Genomic DNA, 14,569 nt, shown 5'->3' on the forward strand with positions numbered 1-14,569 from the left:
CTCAAAAAGTTTTATAAATCGTTCTATTATAGCAACACGTGCACATGTATGTTTATTGTGGCAATGTTCACAATGGCAAAGACTTGGAACCAACCCAAATGCCCATCAATGATAGACTGGATAAAGAAAATGTGGCACATATACACCATGGAATACTATGCATCCATAAAAAGGATGAGTTCATGTCCTTTGCAGGGACATGGATAAAACTGGAAACCATCATTCCCAGCAAGCTGACACAAGAACAGAAAACCGAACACCGCATGTTCTCACTCATAAGTGGGTGTTGAACAACGAGGACACATGGACACAGGGAGGGAAATATCACACACCAGGGCCTATCAGGGGGTAGGGGGCTAGGGGAGCGATGGCAGAGGGTGGGGGCATAAGAGAAGGATAGCATTGGGAGAAATATCTAATGTAGATGACAGGTGATGGATGCAGCAAACCACCATGGCATGTGTATACCTATGTAACAAACCTGCATGCTCTGCACAAGAACCCCAGAACTTCAAGTATAATTTTAAAAAGTTTATACCATTACCCTTTCTCACATTCTTACTCTAAGAAGGCCCATAGCCCTTCACTAAGGAAGGTTAAAGTATATGGGAAAGAGAAATTACTAGATTTCTCAATGATTACAGCACCCCACTTCTGAATTGACACGAATTTCTTGAAGACACAAACATCATTCTGATCCTTTTGAAACATATTTGATTTATTAGTGACCCTTGATCATGGATGCCAAATTATAATGCTACTTAGAGAAGCCTGTCTTATCCTAGGTGCTTTCTGACCCACCAAGTTACAGCAATGGATATGCATAGAAGCACCCCATTATTAAATGGAAGTGGTATGTAGAAGATCAAGCAGGTCCTCAAGGCGAAAGTAAGTTCCATGATGAAGTGACCAAAATGCCTCATGGATCGTAATCCTGGGACACAACTTTCTCCATCTACCATTGGGAGAATTATAAACCGGTCTCCATCAATTTCACTCTCTTAGGATGTTACGTAGCATGACAAAAGCGATTTTGCAGATGTAATTAAGGTTACTTATCTGTTAGTCTAAATATTGAGGAATTCTCTAGGTTGGCCTAACCTACACACATGAGCCTTTAAAAGCAGAGCTTTTTCTCCAGCTGGTAGCATAAGAGGATGAGATAGTTAAGAAGAATGGGGAGAATTTGACATGCTGACGCTGGCTTGAAGTTAGGGAAGGGACCACATGAAAACACCTGATGAGCATCTTTATGAGTTGAGAGTGAGCCCAAGCTCACAGCCTGCCAGAATCAAGGATTTCGGTTCTGCGCAGCAGCAAGGAATTGGATTCTGTCAATAATCTGAATGGATTTGGAATTGCATTCCACCCCTTATGTTTTAGATGAGAACACTGACGCACAAAATTTTGATTTTGGGCTTTTGAGATCTGAAGTAGAGAACAAAGTCAAGACCTCCCAGATTTCTGAACTGCAGAGCTGTGAGATAATAAATATAATAATTTGGTGTTGCTTTCAGCCATTAAGTTTGGTGTAGTTTGTCACAGGGCAATAAAACTAATACATTCTCTCAATCTGTACCTATATACCCATGGGGAGTACACTATAACCAGCTGCTTGAAGAAACAGTACCTCAGGGCTAGTTTACCAATAGAGGTGAATGATATGCAGGCACCACCTATATTAGTTTTCATACAGGGAAAAAAGAGAGAGAACATAAATTAATTACAATATTATTTGTTGGGTTTATAGTTAGGTTAAAATTTAACATATAGGAAAAGACAACTGGAATCATGGAGGAAAGACCAGTGAAAATACACTCCTTCATTTAAAACAAAGTGTCAAATATTGTCAACATAAAGATTATTCGAATTCCGGGAATTAACCATAGACTTCCAACAATCTGAAGACTATTTATTCAAGAAAAATGGCTAAATCACACTACAAACCATAAGCTTTGTGGTGTTTTAACTTGCACTATTCCCACATGCTCCTCCGTTGCTCCACGGTAGCCTTGAAACAAACATCATCACAACTCCGATAGCTCTGAATACCAGCAAACTATCAGCCACTGCAGAGGGCTACTGGTTGGAGTTCTCCTAAAATCTCTATTTCCAGGCAATCATCACTATTTATACTAATATTGTTATTATTTTGAGACAGGCTCTCCCTCTGTCTCCAAGGCTGAATGGCAGTGGTGCAATCATGGCTCACTCCACCTCGACGTCGTGGGTTCAAGTGATCCTCCTGCCTCATCCACCTGAGTAGCTTAAACTACAGGCATGAGCCACTGCAGCCAGCCTAATCACCATTATTTAGCGTGCCAGAGCTTTTGGGCAGGCACCCCAGGACTCAAGATAAGGGCAGCCACCAGAGCCACCTCCAACTGCCACAGTCCAAGGCAATGGCTGGGTGGCTGTCCATTCTACCAAGGTTCTTTCCTTTCAGCATTAGTTGGTAGTACCCCAAAGAGTTTCCAGGTAACGACCCCAGACATTTCCTAAGGTACCTGAAGAAGAATGCAGCGTTGAAGATGGGGTGCTTGACGCTAAGAATCCCGACTCCTTTGGCCATATCAAATGACTTTGATGTTGTAATTTGCATTTGTGTGGGAAAGGGTCAAAATACTTCAGGGGTAGACTGGCAGTCGATTTTTCTAGAGAACAATCACTACTTTACCTCATACTTCTACCTTAAAAAAGATGTGGCTATCAGAGTGGCAAGAGTTCCCTGAATGTGATGTTCTCTTTCTAAGGACTTAGATTGCCACCTGCAGTTTCTACAGCACTGCTGATGAAGTACATATAAAAACTTGGAAAAGAAAGGAAATTAGTATATGGAAGAGGTATCTGTACCCCCATGTGTGTTGCAGCATTATTCGTAGTAACTAAGACTTGGAAGCAGCCTAAATGTCTTCCAACAGATGAATGGATAAAGAAAACGTGGTACATATACACAATGGAGTACTACTATTCAGCCATTAAAAAGTATGAGATCCCATCATTCGCAACAACATGGATGGGACTGGAGGTCATTACGTTAAGTGAAATAAACCAGGCAAAGAAAGACAAACTTCACATTTTCTCACTCCTTTGTGGGAGCTAAAAATTAAAGCCACTTAACTCATGGAGATAGAGCGTAGAAGGATGGTTACCTGATGCAGAGAAGAGCAATGCGGGTATTGGGGGAAGTGGGGATGGTTCGTGGGTACAAAAATATAGTTAAGTAGAATGAATAAGATGTAGCATTTGATAGCACAACAGGGTGACCCACAGTCACTAATTTATTGTATATTTTAAAATCACTAAAAGAGTTTAATTGGATTGTTTGTAACACAAAGAAAGGATAAATGGTTGAGGTGATGGAAACCCTATTTAGCCTGACATGATTATTACACATTGTGTGCTTTATCAAAGTATCTCATGTAATCCATAAATATATGCACCTACTATGTACTGACAAAAACTAAAAATGAAAAAACCCTGGAAATCCACAGAACACAATATGGGTCTAGCCTTCACCTGGGATGCCAATTAGAAGTGGATTGAATGCAATTGGATGCACAGACATTTTCTCTTCTGCTGGTGATTATAACTAGGACTGAACTCTTCAATATTTGTACCTTGGCTTCCAAAATTCTGGAAACGCTAGTTCCTCAAGTTCCTAGGGTTATTCATTCTGGAGACTCTAGTATGCACTGCAAGAAAACCTGCAGGCCATCTACTGGAGTGCCCAATGGAGCCACTCTTCAATAACAAGTGCTACACGTTTCCAAAAACTCTAAATATCAGTGAAAAGTTTACGATGGCAGCCATTTCGCCACCCAGGACAATTGGAGAATGGCAGATATTAGGGATCATTAACTCTGTCAAAGCTGTAGAAGACCTCAGTGAAGAATCACAGTTACAGAACCAAGAGTCACGGCCTTCTATTTTGGATGTTTGTACAACAAAGAGGATGTACAATTAATCAAAGGGTCGAGGAACAGGTTTCTGCTTTAATACAAACAAACTAACATAGAAACCTGTAAAGGTGTCCAAGTATAGTAATCCTTTTCATGTATATCTGGTTACGATTTAAAACTGAAGCTTTTTTAAACTTTTAAAAATCATAGATGAGGAGGGGTACATGTACAGGTTTCTCACATGGGTATAATTGCACAATGCTGGGGTTTGGGCTTCTAGCGAACCCATCACTCAAATAGTGAACAGAGTATCCAATAGGTAGTTTTTCAACCCTCTGACCTGCTCCCTCCCTCCCCTCCTCCTTCCTTTTGGAGCCCTCAGAATCAATGGTTTCTAGCTTTATGTTCATGCCTACCTACTGTTTAGTTCCCACATATGAATGAGAACATGCAGTATCTCATTTTTTGCCAGACACATTGGCTCACGCCTGTAATCCCAGGATTTGGGAGGCAGAAGTGGGCGGATCACTTGAGGTCCGGAGTTCCAGACAAGGCTGGCCAACATGGCAAAACCCTGTCTCTAACAAAACTACAAAAATTAGCCAGGGCCCGGCATGGTGACATGCACCTGCAGCCCTAGCACTTTGGGAAGCTGAGGTGGGTGGATCACTTGAGGTCAGGAGTTGGAGACCAGCCTGGGCAACATGGTGAAACCCTGTCTCTACTAAGAAATACAAACAGGCCAGGCGCTGTGGCTCACGCCTGTAATCCCAGCACTTTGGGAGGCTGAGGTGGGCAGATCACGAGGTCAGGAGTTTGAGACCAGCCTGGCCAACATAGTGAAAACCCTTCTCTACTAAAAATACCAAAATTAGCCAGGCATGTGGTATACACCTACAGTCCCAGCTACTAGAGTGGCTGAAGCAGGAGAAGCACTTGAACCCAGCAGGCGGAGCTTGTGGTGAGCCAAGATCCCGCCACTGCACTCTAGCCTGGGCAACAGAGTGAGACTCTATCTCAAAAATTAAAAAAAAAACAAAAGAAATACAAATAATTAGCCAGGTGTGATAGTGTGTGCCTATAGCAGCTACACAGGAGGCTGAGGCAGGAGAATTGCTTGAACCCAGAAGGTGGAGGTTGCAGTGAGCCGAGATTGCACCATAAACTTAATCAAATTGTTGTTCCAATGACAGTTGCTACACTATAGGTGGTTGTGTCGCTTCAGCAACTGTAACATCCATGGGAACCTGATATATAATATTGGACAGGTGAATGTTTTATTTTCTTTCAGTAATTGTTACAAACAAGAGTTTGAGTTCAGCTAGGAAGGACAGCAATGTACTATGACCTCCTATTTCAAGCTTGTATCAACTCTCTAGGCTTACATCCTAAACGAGTCCTTAGGGACCTTGGCCACCATTCCCTTACACCAGATGTGACACCATTCTTTGAACTGATGACATTATGCTGACTGAACAGGAGGCACCAACTAATCCAGACACATTAGCAACACACTTGAAAGACATTATGTGTGAAATAATTCCCACACAAAATCAGGGGCCTTCTGAGAGAGATCCAAGATGGCTGATCACTAACAGCTTGGGATTGTAGCTCCTAGTGAAAGTGCAGAGAACGAGAGGACGCCACACTTTCAGATGAATTTTTGTCACTCACGGACCAGAAAATTCCCAGCAGAGGACCCCCACGGGTCACCAGTGCGACTCTTGCGGCCAGCGCGGCGGCTCTTGGTGCAGAGTAAACGGGACTGGTTCCCCTTCTGACCGACATTTGGAGCTCCAGGAAGGCAGAGTCGCCTATTACAACCTCAAGAAGGAAGCCAGACCGGAGTTTCCCGGGCAGAAGAGCACCATCAGTCTTAACGCCGCTGTTTTGGCTGGTGCAGTGGGTTGCTCAGATTCCGGCGCTGGGAATCAATAAATTGGACGTCCACTCAGAAACCTAATTAGAAAGGCGGTAATTGCAAAGATGACAGATGGATAAATTTATAACGAAGGGAAGAAACCAGCCTAAAAAGGCTGAGAATACCCAAAATCAGAATGCCGCCTCTCCCTCTACAGGGGATTACAGTTCCTCATCAGCAATGGAACAAGACCTGAGGGAGAAAGACTGTGTTCCATTAACAGAAGTAGGCTTCAGAAGGTGGATGATAAGAAACTTCTGGGAGTTAAAAGAACTTGTTCATACCCAACGTAAAGAAACTAAGAACTTTGAAAACAGATTATGAAAAAATGCTAACAAGAATAGACAATATAGAGAGGACTATAAATGAATTAACAGAGTTGAAAAACACAACAAGAGAACTTCACAAAATATGCACAAGTTTTAATAGCCAAATTGACCAAGCAGAAGAAAGGATATCAGAGGTTGAAGACGAACTTAATGAAATAAAACGAGAAGACAAGAATAGAGAAAAAAAGGATAAAAAGGAATGAGCAAAGTCTTCAAGAAATATGGGACTATGTGAAAAGACCTTATCTACATTTGATAGGTGTACCTGAATCTGACAAAGAGAATGAATCCAAGCTGGAAAATACTCTTCAGAATATTATTCAGGAAAACTTTCCCAACCTAGCAAGGCAGGGCAATATTCAACTCCAGGTAATACAGAGAACACCACAAATATATTCCTCAAGAAGAGCAACCCCAAGGCACATAATCGTTAGATTCACCAGGGTTGAAATGAAGGAGAAAATACTAAGGGCAGCCATAGAGAAAGGTCAGGTTACCCACAAATGAAAGCCTAGCAGACTTACAGCAGATCTCTCAGCAGAAACCCTACAAGCCAGAAGAGAGTGGGGGCCAATATTCAACATCCTTAAAGGAAAGAACTTTCAGCCCAGAATTTCATATCCAGCCAAACTAAGCTTCACAACTGAAGGAAAAATAAATTTTTTTATGAACAAGCAAGTACTCAGATTTTATTACCACCAGGCCTGCTTTACAAGAGCTTCTGAAAGAAGCATTACACATAGAAAGGAACAACCAGTATTAGCCTTTCCAAAAATATACCAAAAAGTAAAGAGCATCAACATAATGAAGAATTTACATCAACAAATGGACAAAACAGCCAGCTAACATCAAATGGCAGTAATCCTAAATTTAAATCGACTAAATCCCCCAATCAAAAGATACAGCCAAAACCCAACGGTATGCTGCATCCAGACCCATTTCACATGCAAGGATACACAAAGATTCAAAACAAAGGGATGGAGAAAGATTTACCAACCAAATGAAGAGCAAAAATAAATGAATAATAAAAAGCAGGAGTTGCAATTCTCGCCTTTGATAAAATAGATTTTAAAGCAACAAAGATATAATGGTAAAAGGATCAATGTAACAAGAAGAGCTAACGATCCTAAATATATACGTACCCAATACAGGAACACCCAGACACATAAGACCTATAAAGAGACTTAGACTCCCTAGACTCCCACACAATAAAAGTAGGAGACTTCAACATCAATATTAGATAGATCAATAAGACAGAAAATTAATAAGGATATCCAAGACTTGAACACAGATCCGGAAGAAGTAAACTTCATAAACATTTATAGAACTCTCCACTTTAAATACACAAAATATACAATTCTTATCCGTATCACATCACACCTACTCATAGGTTTAAAGAAAATACTGATCAGCCATTATTAAGCACAATTATTGGCATAAAAGAGGTTATCAATACCCATTTTTAGAATAAAACGACATTCCTGTTGTCTCCCTTTTTTTTCTTCCTCTCTGTCTTCCTCTCCTTCATTCCTATTTTTTCTTTCTTTCCTTCTCTCCTTCTTTCAAAAAAAAAAAAAAAAACCAGGGGCCTTCTAACTGAGTGAAATGTTTAATGATCTAGTAGGCCCACATGTCAAGATGGTGCTTATAAGGTCAACAGCAAGTTCCTACATCTTGACTTTCATACCACTAAATAAGGAGCAAAGAAACGAGTTGCACAATAGATGCTTCTTTTAGCGCATACCTCAATGTTGTGCAGTACCGTGACCCACTGACAAGTGACTGAAACCCTGCTAGCATGGATTGGGCCCAGAAAAAGAGAAGCTTCCCTAATCCCGCAACGTGGTCTCACGTGGGGTTCCCTGTGACCAGTTGACTAGAAAAAAAAACAAAAACAAAACAAGTTATCCCCAATTTAGCAGCTTAAAATAACACAAATATATAAGCAGTTCCATAGATCAGAAATCCAGGCGTCCTCGATTTGTTTCTCTGCTTAGTATCTCACAAAATCAAAGTATCAACCAGGCTGCTGACTGAAGACTCAGAGACAAACAAGCTTATTTGGGTTACTGGCAGGTCTAACTTCTTAAAGTTATAGAACTGAGGTAACCATATACTTGCGGTCTTTGCTGAGGCCACAGTAAGCTACCTGAGCCACTTCCATACCTCCTTAGGTGCACCCCTCTATCTTCTAAGCAGTCATGGTGCATCATGACTATGGTGGCTGAGATAGAGGTTGTTCATGGGCTTGGCAACATGAACTTTCATTTACCAGGTCCATGTTACTACAGTAACTGCTGACTATTCAACCTGCTAGCTGCCGAGACCAACGCTGATTCCCCAATATGGCACCATGTCCCAGACTGGTCAGTCAGCTTCCAGGTGGCACTGTGATTACTTGGGTCTGCTTCCACAATTGAAAGAGCATCACTTTGATGTTGCTCAAATAGACACTCTTCTGGATATGGATTTTCATTCCTATCCATGGTACTTCAAGAAAACCAACACTGTGGTAATAGGAAAGGCTGTACCCACCATCGTGGTATCCCACACTTTACCAGTTTTAAACATGAAACCCACTTTACAGGAAATGAATACGGCAATGGGATCATGCTCACGGATTTCACTCGTCTCCTGATGTTCTTTACCATCCTAAAGTGGCTGGCTCAATAGAACATTGGAGGATCTTTCAAAGCCTGAGTTGTAGTTGCAGCTTTGTGACAGGGCCTTGTGTGGCTTGGCTGACAATCTAGAAAGTGACAAAGCTGAATCCCAGCATCAAAGATATGGAACTCTTTCTCCCATAGCCACATCTATGACTTCAAGAATGAAGGAGGCAATATGCAGGCCTCTTCTCACTATTAATCCTGGGTATCTAGTAGCAAAATGTTGCCTCTTATGCTCAAGAAGCAAAATTTGCTGTAAAGAAGAAAACTTTTGGCTCTGCTGGACTAGAGGACATTTTACACACTGAGACATTATTTCAACATGGGAACCAAAAGTGATTCCATTGAAATGACAGCTGTGTCTGGCCAGGAGCAGTGGCTCACACCTGTAAACCCAGCACTTTGGGAGAACAAGGTGGGCAGATCACCTGAGGTCAGGAGTTGGAGACCAGCCTGCCGAACATGATGAAACCCCGTCTCTAATAAAAATACAAAAATTAGCCAGACGCAGTGGTGCAGGCCTGTAGTCCCAGCTACTTGGGAGGCTGAGGGTGAGAAAACACTTGAAACTGGGAGGCAGAGGCTGCCACGAGCTGGGATGGCGCCACTGAACTCCTGAACTCCAGCCTGGGTGATAGAGTGATATTCCATCTCAAAATCAAAAGAAAACAACAACAACAACAAATAAAAGTCGTGTCTGCAAGCTGACCACTTTGGACTGTTCATTCCTCTCAACCAAAAGACAAAGGAGGAGGTCCACTACTGGCTGGAGTGATGGAAACTGACAATCAAAGGGAGATGGGGTTCCTAATATACTAGGGGCTAAGAAAGAGCATGTCTTATATGTCTAGACAGCTTCTTAATTCTCCTGTGTTTTGTGATTAGAGTTAATGGAAAATTACAGCAACCCCATCCGGGCAGGACATCTAATGGTTCAGACTCTTCATAATGAAGGTTTGAGTCACCCTGCCAGGCCAGGCACCATGACCAGCTGACATGCTATCTCAAGGCAAAGGAAATGAAAAATGGGGAGTGAAAGAAGGCAGTTATAAATACCAGCTACCACAATGTGGGCTGCTACAGAAACCACGACTGTAATAGTATTTACTTAATGGGTTAATAATATCTGCCAGCACAGGTGGGAAAATCAACCAACGAACAAACAAGTTATCCTTTCAAATGAAATGCTTAGGGAAAAAGACCAACTTTTACTGACAGAAATTTCTTAGCCTCTGGGAGGCCATTTTATTCACTAACACATGCTAGGAGGCCTCAGCCATATCCTGCTCGATTGTAGAAAACAGCAATTTGATCCTCTTTTCTCCTCAATCATTAAAGAGATTATGCATTTAGGGTCTGATGTTCCTTCTTGGACAAGTAGCCACATGTCATTTCTTCCAGTTTCTTCTCAAGGTGCGGAATTAAGTGTCCGCTCATATACCTGAAAAGAAAGAGACGTGTCATTAACCAAAAGAGAGCCAAAGAACCTATGCTGTAGGAAGCACTGTGGGAGATAGAAGGATGAAGTAACAGTCAGCATGGAGACAGAAATGCACCTGCATGGTAAGGGGCGAGGGTGTGAAGAAAAGGGAAGCTTCATACACTCTTGTTGAGAATATAATTTACTATGACAACTATGAAGAACAGTTTGGAGGTTCCTCGAAAACCTGAACATGGAGCAATCATATGATCCAGTAATCCCACTGCTGGGTATACTCCCAAGAGAAAGGAAGTCAGTATACCGCAGAGATATCTGCACTCCTGTGTTCATTGAAGCACCGTCCACAGTAGCCAAGCTTTGGAAGCAACCTATGTGTCCACCAACAGATGAATGGGTAAGGAAAACGCGGTACATATACACAAAGGAGTGCTGTTCGGCCATAAAAAAGAATGAGATTCAGTCATTTGCAACAACATGGATGGAACTGAAGGTCATTACGTTAAGTGGAATAAGCCAGGCACAAAAAGACAAACTTCGCATGTTCTCACTTATTGGTGGGAGCAAAAATTTTAAACAACTGAACTAACGGAGATAGAGAGTAGAATGACGGTTACCAGAGGCTGGGAAGGTTAGTGGGGTGGGGGGAAGTGCAGATGATTAATACGTACAAAAATGGCATGAGTAAGATGTAGTATTTGAAAGCATGACGGGGTAAATATAGTCAGTAATAATTCAATTGTACATTAGAAATAACAAGAGTATAATTGGATTATCTGTAACACAAAAGATAAATGCTTGAGGTGATAGATGCCCCATTTACCTTGCTGTGTTTATTACACGTTGTTGTCTGTATCACACTATGTCATATACCCCAGAAATATATGCATCTGCGATGTACCTACACACATTTTTTTTAAAAAAGAGGTAATCTAGCAAATACAAGGAGTGTCAATTGAGGGACAATGTCTACCTCAGACTATGGTGAGAAGGGAAGTCTCCATAGGCTTTGGAGAAGGAGTTAGATTCAGAAAACATTAACCTATGTAACTGTGGAGATAGCCGTAACTATAAGTGAAGGCCAGGGTTTGCGAAATTTGAGGCACGGGCTGTTCCCCCACGCTCATGCCCAGTACTGTGTTGAGCCCAAGTACTTAAAGAAATTGAGCAGTTCCTAGTTCTGCCCACCTGACTGCTTCCTTGATGATGGATTCAAAATAGCATCCCTTGACTTCTACAGGTGTTTGCAGTCCTTCAGGCAATTTGACTTTTTTTTTCACGTTCTGAAGATGTTAAAAAAATAAACTTCAGTATTATAAGGAAGAATAAAAGTGAATCTTGGTTAAACTATACCTCAGCAATCATGCTTCATAGGCTAAATGTTTTAAATGCTTAAATAAAGATGCCAGCTCATACAAAAACTAAATAAATAAACAAACACCTGCATGTACATAGGAATGAAACTCTTGTAAACAATACCCAAGAAAGAAAAGAAAAAGAGAAGTTGTACTATATTTTAGTCAAAGAACAGAAAAACCACTGTAAATTATATGCAATCTCAACTCTGGCAAAGAATGAGCCTCAGCAGATAACATGCACATCTTCTAAATTATAAAAAGAGAGACTTCGTGGAGTTTTTTTTTTTTTGAAACAGACATTCTTATATTACTTACTTCTCCAAAGTAATGTAGAATTTCCTTCATTAATTTGCCTTCTGTTTCAGCATTAATATCTTTTTGGATTCTTGAAAAAGGGAGTATTTCTGTGACTTTTAGGTCATCTGCAGAGAAAGTGCTGGTAATGATGACTCCTACAAGTGCATTTCTACCAGGTTTCTGCATCAGCCCACCTTTGCTGAAGCCAGTGAAGTCATCAATCCGAGAATCCAGTTGGCTGGCTGGAATACCAACTCCTACCTTAAGCTCTGGCGGAACAAATTTTGACAAAAAGCCATCAGTTGGGAGTTTCACCATGTTCTTTCCCCTCCACATAAACATCACGAACGACAGATCTGGAAACCAAACTGAGAAGTTGAGCTGTGGGATATGTGTGTTTCATCAGCCCTCTGGGTCCATCTATGTGTTCCTCAGTTTCTGGGTAATTATTTATTTCATAATTGGGAGGATGTACCGGGGGAAACCCCAGGCCTGACGAACTGAGGCCAGGACACATAATACAGTAAAACCACCACTTATTTTCTGGCCCTATGAATGCATATGGAAACCAAGTAAGACAGTACAACTCTAACAAACATTCACAGGTCCCTGGCACTCATGGGTTAGTGTCAGCTTGTTATGCTTTACTAGGTGAAAGCAGCACGTCTCATTTGACATCATGACTTCTCAAATTGACATACAACCCACCGTGCTTTACTGAGCTGGAAGCCAGACAACTTGGATACACCTCAACCTGCCTCCTCTCTACATCAAATATGTTCTGAGAAAATAGAGGCAGCCATTAGTGCTGAAAGTTCTATATGCACTCCATCACCAAAAATCCATTTTAGTGTATGATCTTCCTCATCCTTCTTTCTTTGTCTCAAAAACGTTACGTTCTTTTCACTCCAGATCTGTCACCTCTTTCATTTATTCATCGTCTGTGGTAGGCAGCATGCCAGAAGCTGGGGATCAGCAGTAAACTACCAGAGAGCAACATTTCCTGCTCTTGTGGAGCTCACATCCTCATGTGGCAGTCAGACAGTACGTGCCCAATGAGCGAAGGAAATTAACAGCATTGGGCTGATGGTGGGGAGGCCGTCCACAGGCTTGTGGGAGACAGCGGCAGAGGGAGCCACAGGGGCTATTACTGGTTGGGCAGGGCCTTCTGAGGAGGTGGCCTTGTGCAGCGATTGGAGGAAGAAGTGGGGCAGCCTGTGCAGAGGCAGAAGGGGATTTCCAGGCTGCAGTGAGGCCAAGGGTAGGGGCTGGAGTGGGGATAGACTGGGCACTATGGGGTGAAGGACAGAAACAGAGAGAGCCAGGGGATGGATGGGACCCGTGTTAGCAGAGGGTGACGGAGGTCAGGCCACCTAGAGCCTCGTAGACCAAAGTTGGTTTACAGTCTGTTCTGAGTGCTTAGGGGTGTTGAGGATAGGTTTTCAGGAGCGACACGACATGATGTCATTAACATGCCAACACGATGACCTGGCTGCAGGGTTGGAGGGTGTGTGTTAGATGGGGGCAATAATGGGAAACATGGAGATGTCACTGTAGCTCAGTGACTGACCATGGCACAGTGGATAAAAAGGAGAGAGAGAAATTCTGGGATTCAGAAATTTTTACAGGATTTACAGAAGAGAAGAAAAATAAACGTAGAAAAACAGAGTGATGGGGTGCAGTAGCTCATGCCTGTAATCCCAGCACTTTGGGAGGTCGAGGTGGGTAGATCACCTGAGGTGAGGAATCTGAGATCAGTCTGGCTGCCATGGCGAAACCCCATCTTTACTAAAAATATAAGAATTGGCTGGGCATGGTGGCTGGTGCCTATAACCCCAGCTACCCGAGAGGCTCAGACTGGTGAATAGTTGAACCCCAGAGACGGAGGTTGCAGTGACCCAGGATGGTGCCACTGCACTCCAGCCTGGCCTACAAGAAAGAAACTCCATCTGAAAACAAAAAAGGTCGGGATTCACCAATAAGGACAATACATTTTAAAAGAAGATTGTGGAAAACGGAAATCCTAGAAGCTTTCCATGAAGAAGCAGTGAACAACTCTCAAACGCTGCTGAGAAATTAATGGCAACGTCGGCCAAGACTGTTGATCTTGACAAGCACAGTTTCAGTGGAGGGGAACAGGCAGGAGACCGACTGCACTGGATACAGCATGAAGAGGAGGTGAGGACAGGCTTACTTACTCTTTTCTTTAGACATGGCAGAGCCTCTAATAAGGCCATCTCCTATTCCTCGTTTCCTTACCAACAGGGCCATCTTCTGCCTTTTCTGGGATGAAGAACTCTCACATTCCCTGGGATGTTTAAATGCATTTTGAGGTTTTGCAGCAACCTTCTCTTCTTTAATCCGTGATTGTGTCCTGAAAAACATCAATGAACATTTTCCATTCATGACAAATATCTAACAATCAGAAAATGACAAACAGTCTGCATATATCAATACAATCAAGAGCTTCAATCATTAGTTTGACTTTTAATAATGAGCCAAGATTTACCGAGTCTCAACAAACACTCTGTTTTCAGGAAAAGAAACCTAATTTTGATGCGTGCTAAGAAAAAGAAAGAAAGAAAGAAAGAAAGAAAGAAAGAAAGAAAGAAAGAAAGAAAGAAGGAAGGAAGGAAGGAAGGAAGGAATGAATGAAGG

At 42.1% G+C, this 14,569-nt stretch overlaps 1 protein-coding gene across 1 annotated transcript; it reads right to left on the bottom strand.

Moving 5' to 3' along the window:
* Positions 1–7,434: 7,434 nt before the first annotated feature.
* On the bottom strand, positions 7,435–14,343 carry LOC144581213 (cancer/testis antigen family 45 member A6-like). Its single transcript, XM_078364149.1, has 4 exons — positions 14,110–14,343; positions 11,930–12,180; positions 11,445–11,539; positions 7,435–10,259 (listed from the first exon to the last, which is right to left on the bottom strand). Exons 1-4 carry the CDS (start codon positions 14,315–14,317, stop codon positions 10,160–10,162), a joined length of 654 nt encoding a protein of 217 aa, XP_078220275.1. The 5' UTR covers positions 14,318–14,343; the 3' UTR covers positions 7,435–10,159.
* Positions 14,344–14,569: the final 226 nt, after the last annotated feature.

This window comes from Callithrix jacchus, chromosome X (genome assembly GCF_049354715.1).
Source record: "Callithrix jacchus isolate 240 chromosome X, calJac240_pri, whole genome shotgun sequence".
Classification (NCBI taxonomy): Eukaryota; Metazoa; Chordata; class Mammalia; order Primates; family Cebidae; genus Callithrix; species Callithrix jacchus.

Coding starts and splice junctions, on each gene's coding strand:
- LOC144581213 (XM_078364149.1), bottom strand. CDS start 14,317: ATGAATGGAAAATGTTCATTGATGTTTTTCAGGACACAATCACGGATT. Junction 12,181..14,109: donor TGCCATGTCTAAAGAAAAGA/GTAAGTAAGCCT, acceptor TTGTTCCGCCAG/AGCTTAAGGTAGGAGTTGGT. Junction 10,260..11,444: donor ATCATCAAGGAAGCAGTCAG/GTGGGCAGAACT, acceptor CTTTCTTTTCAG/GTATATGAGCGGACACTTAA.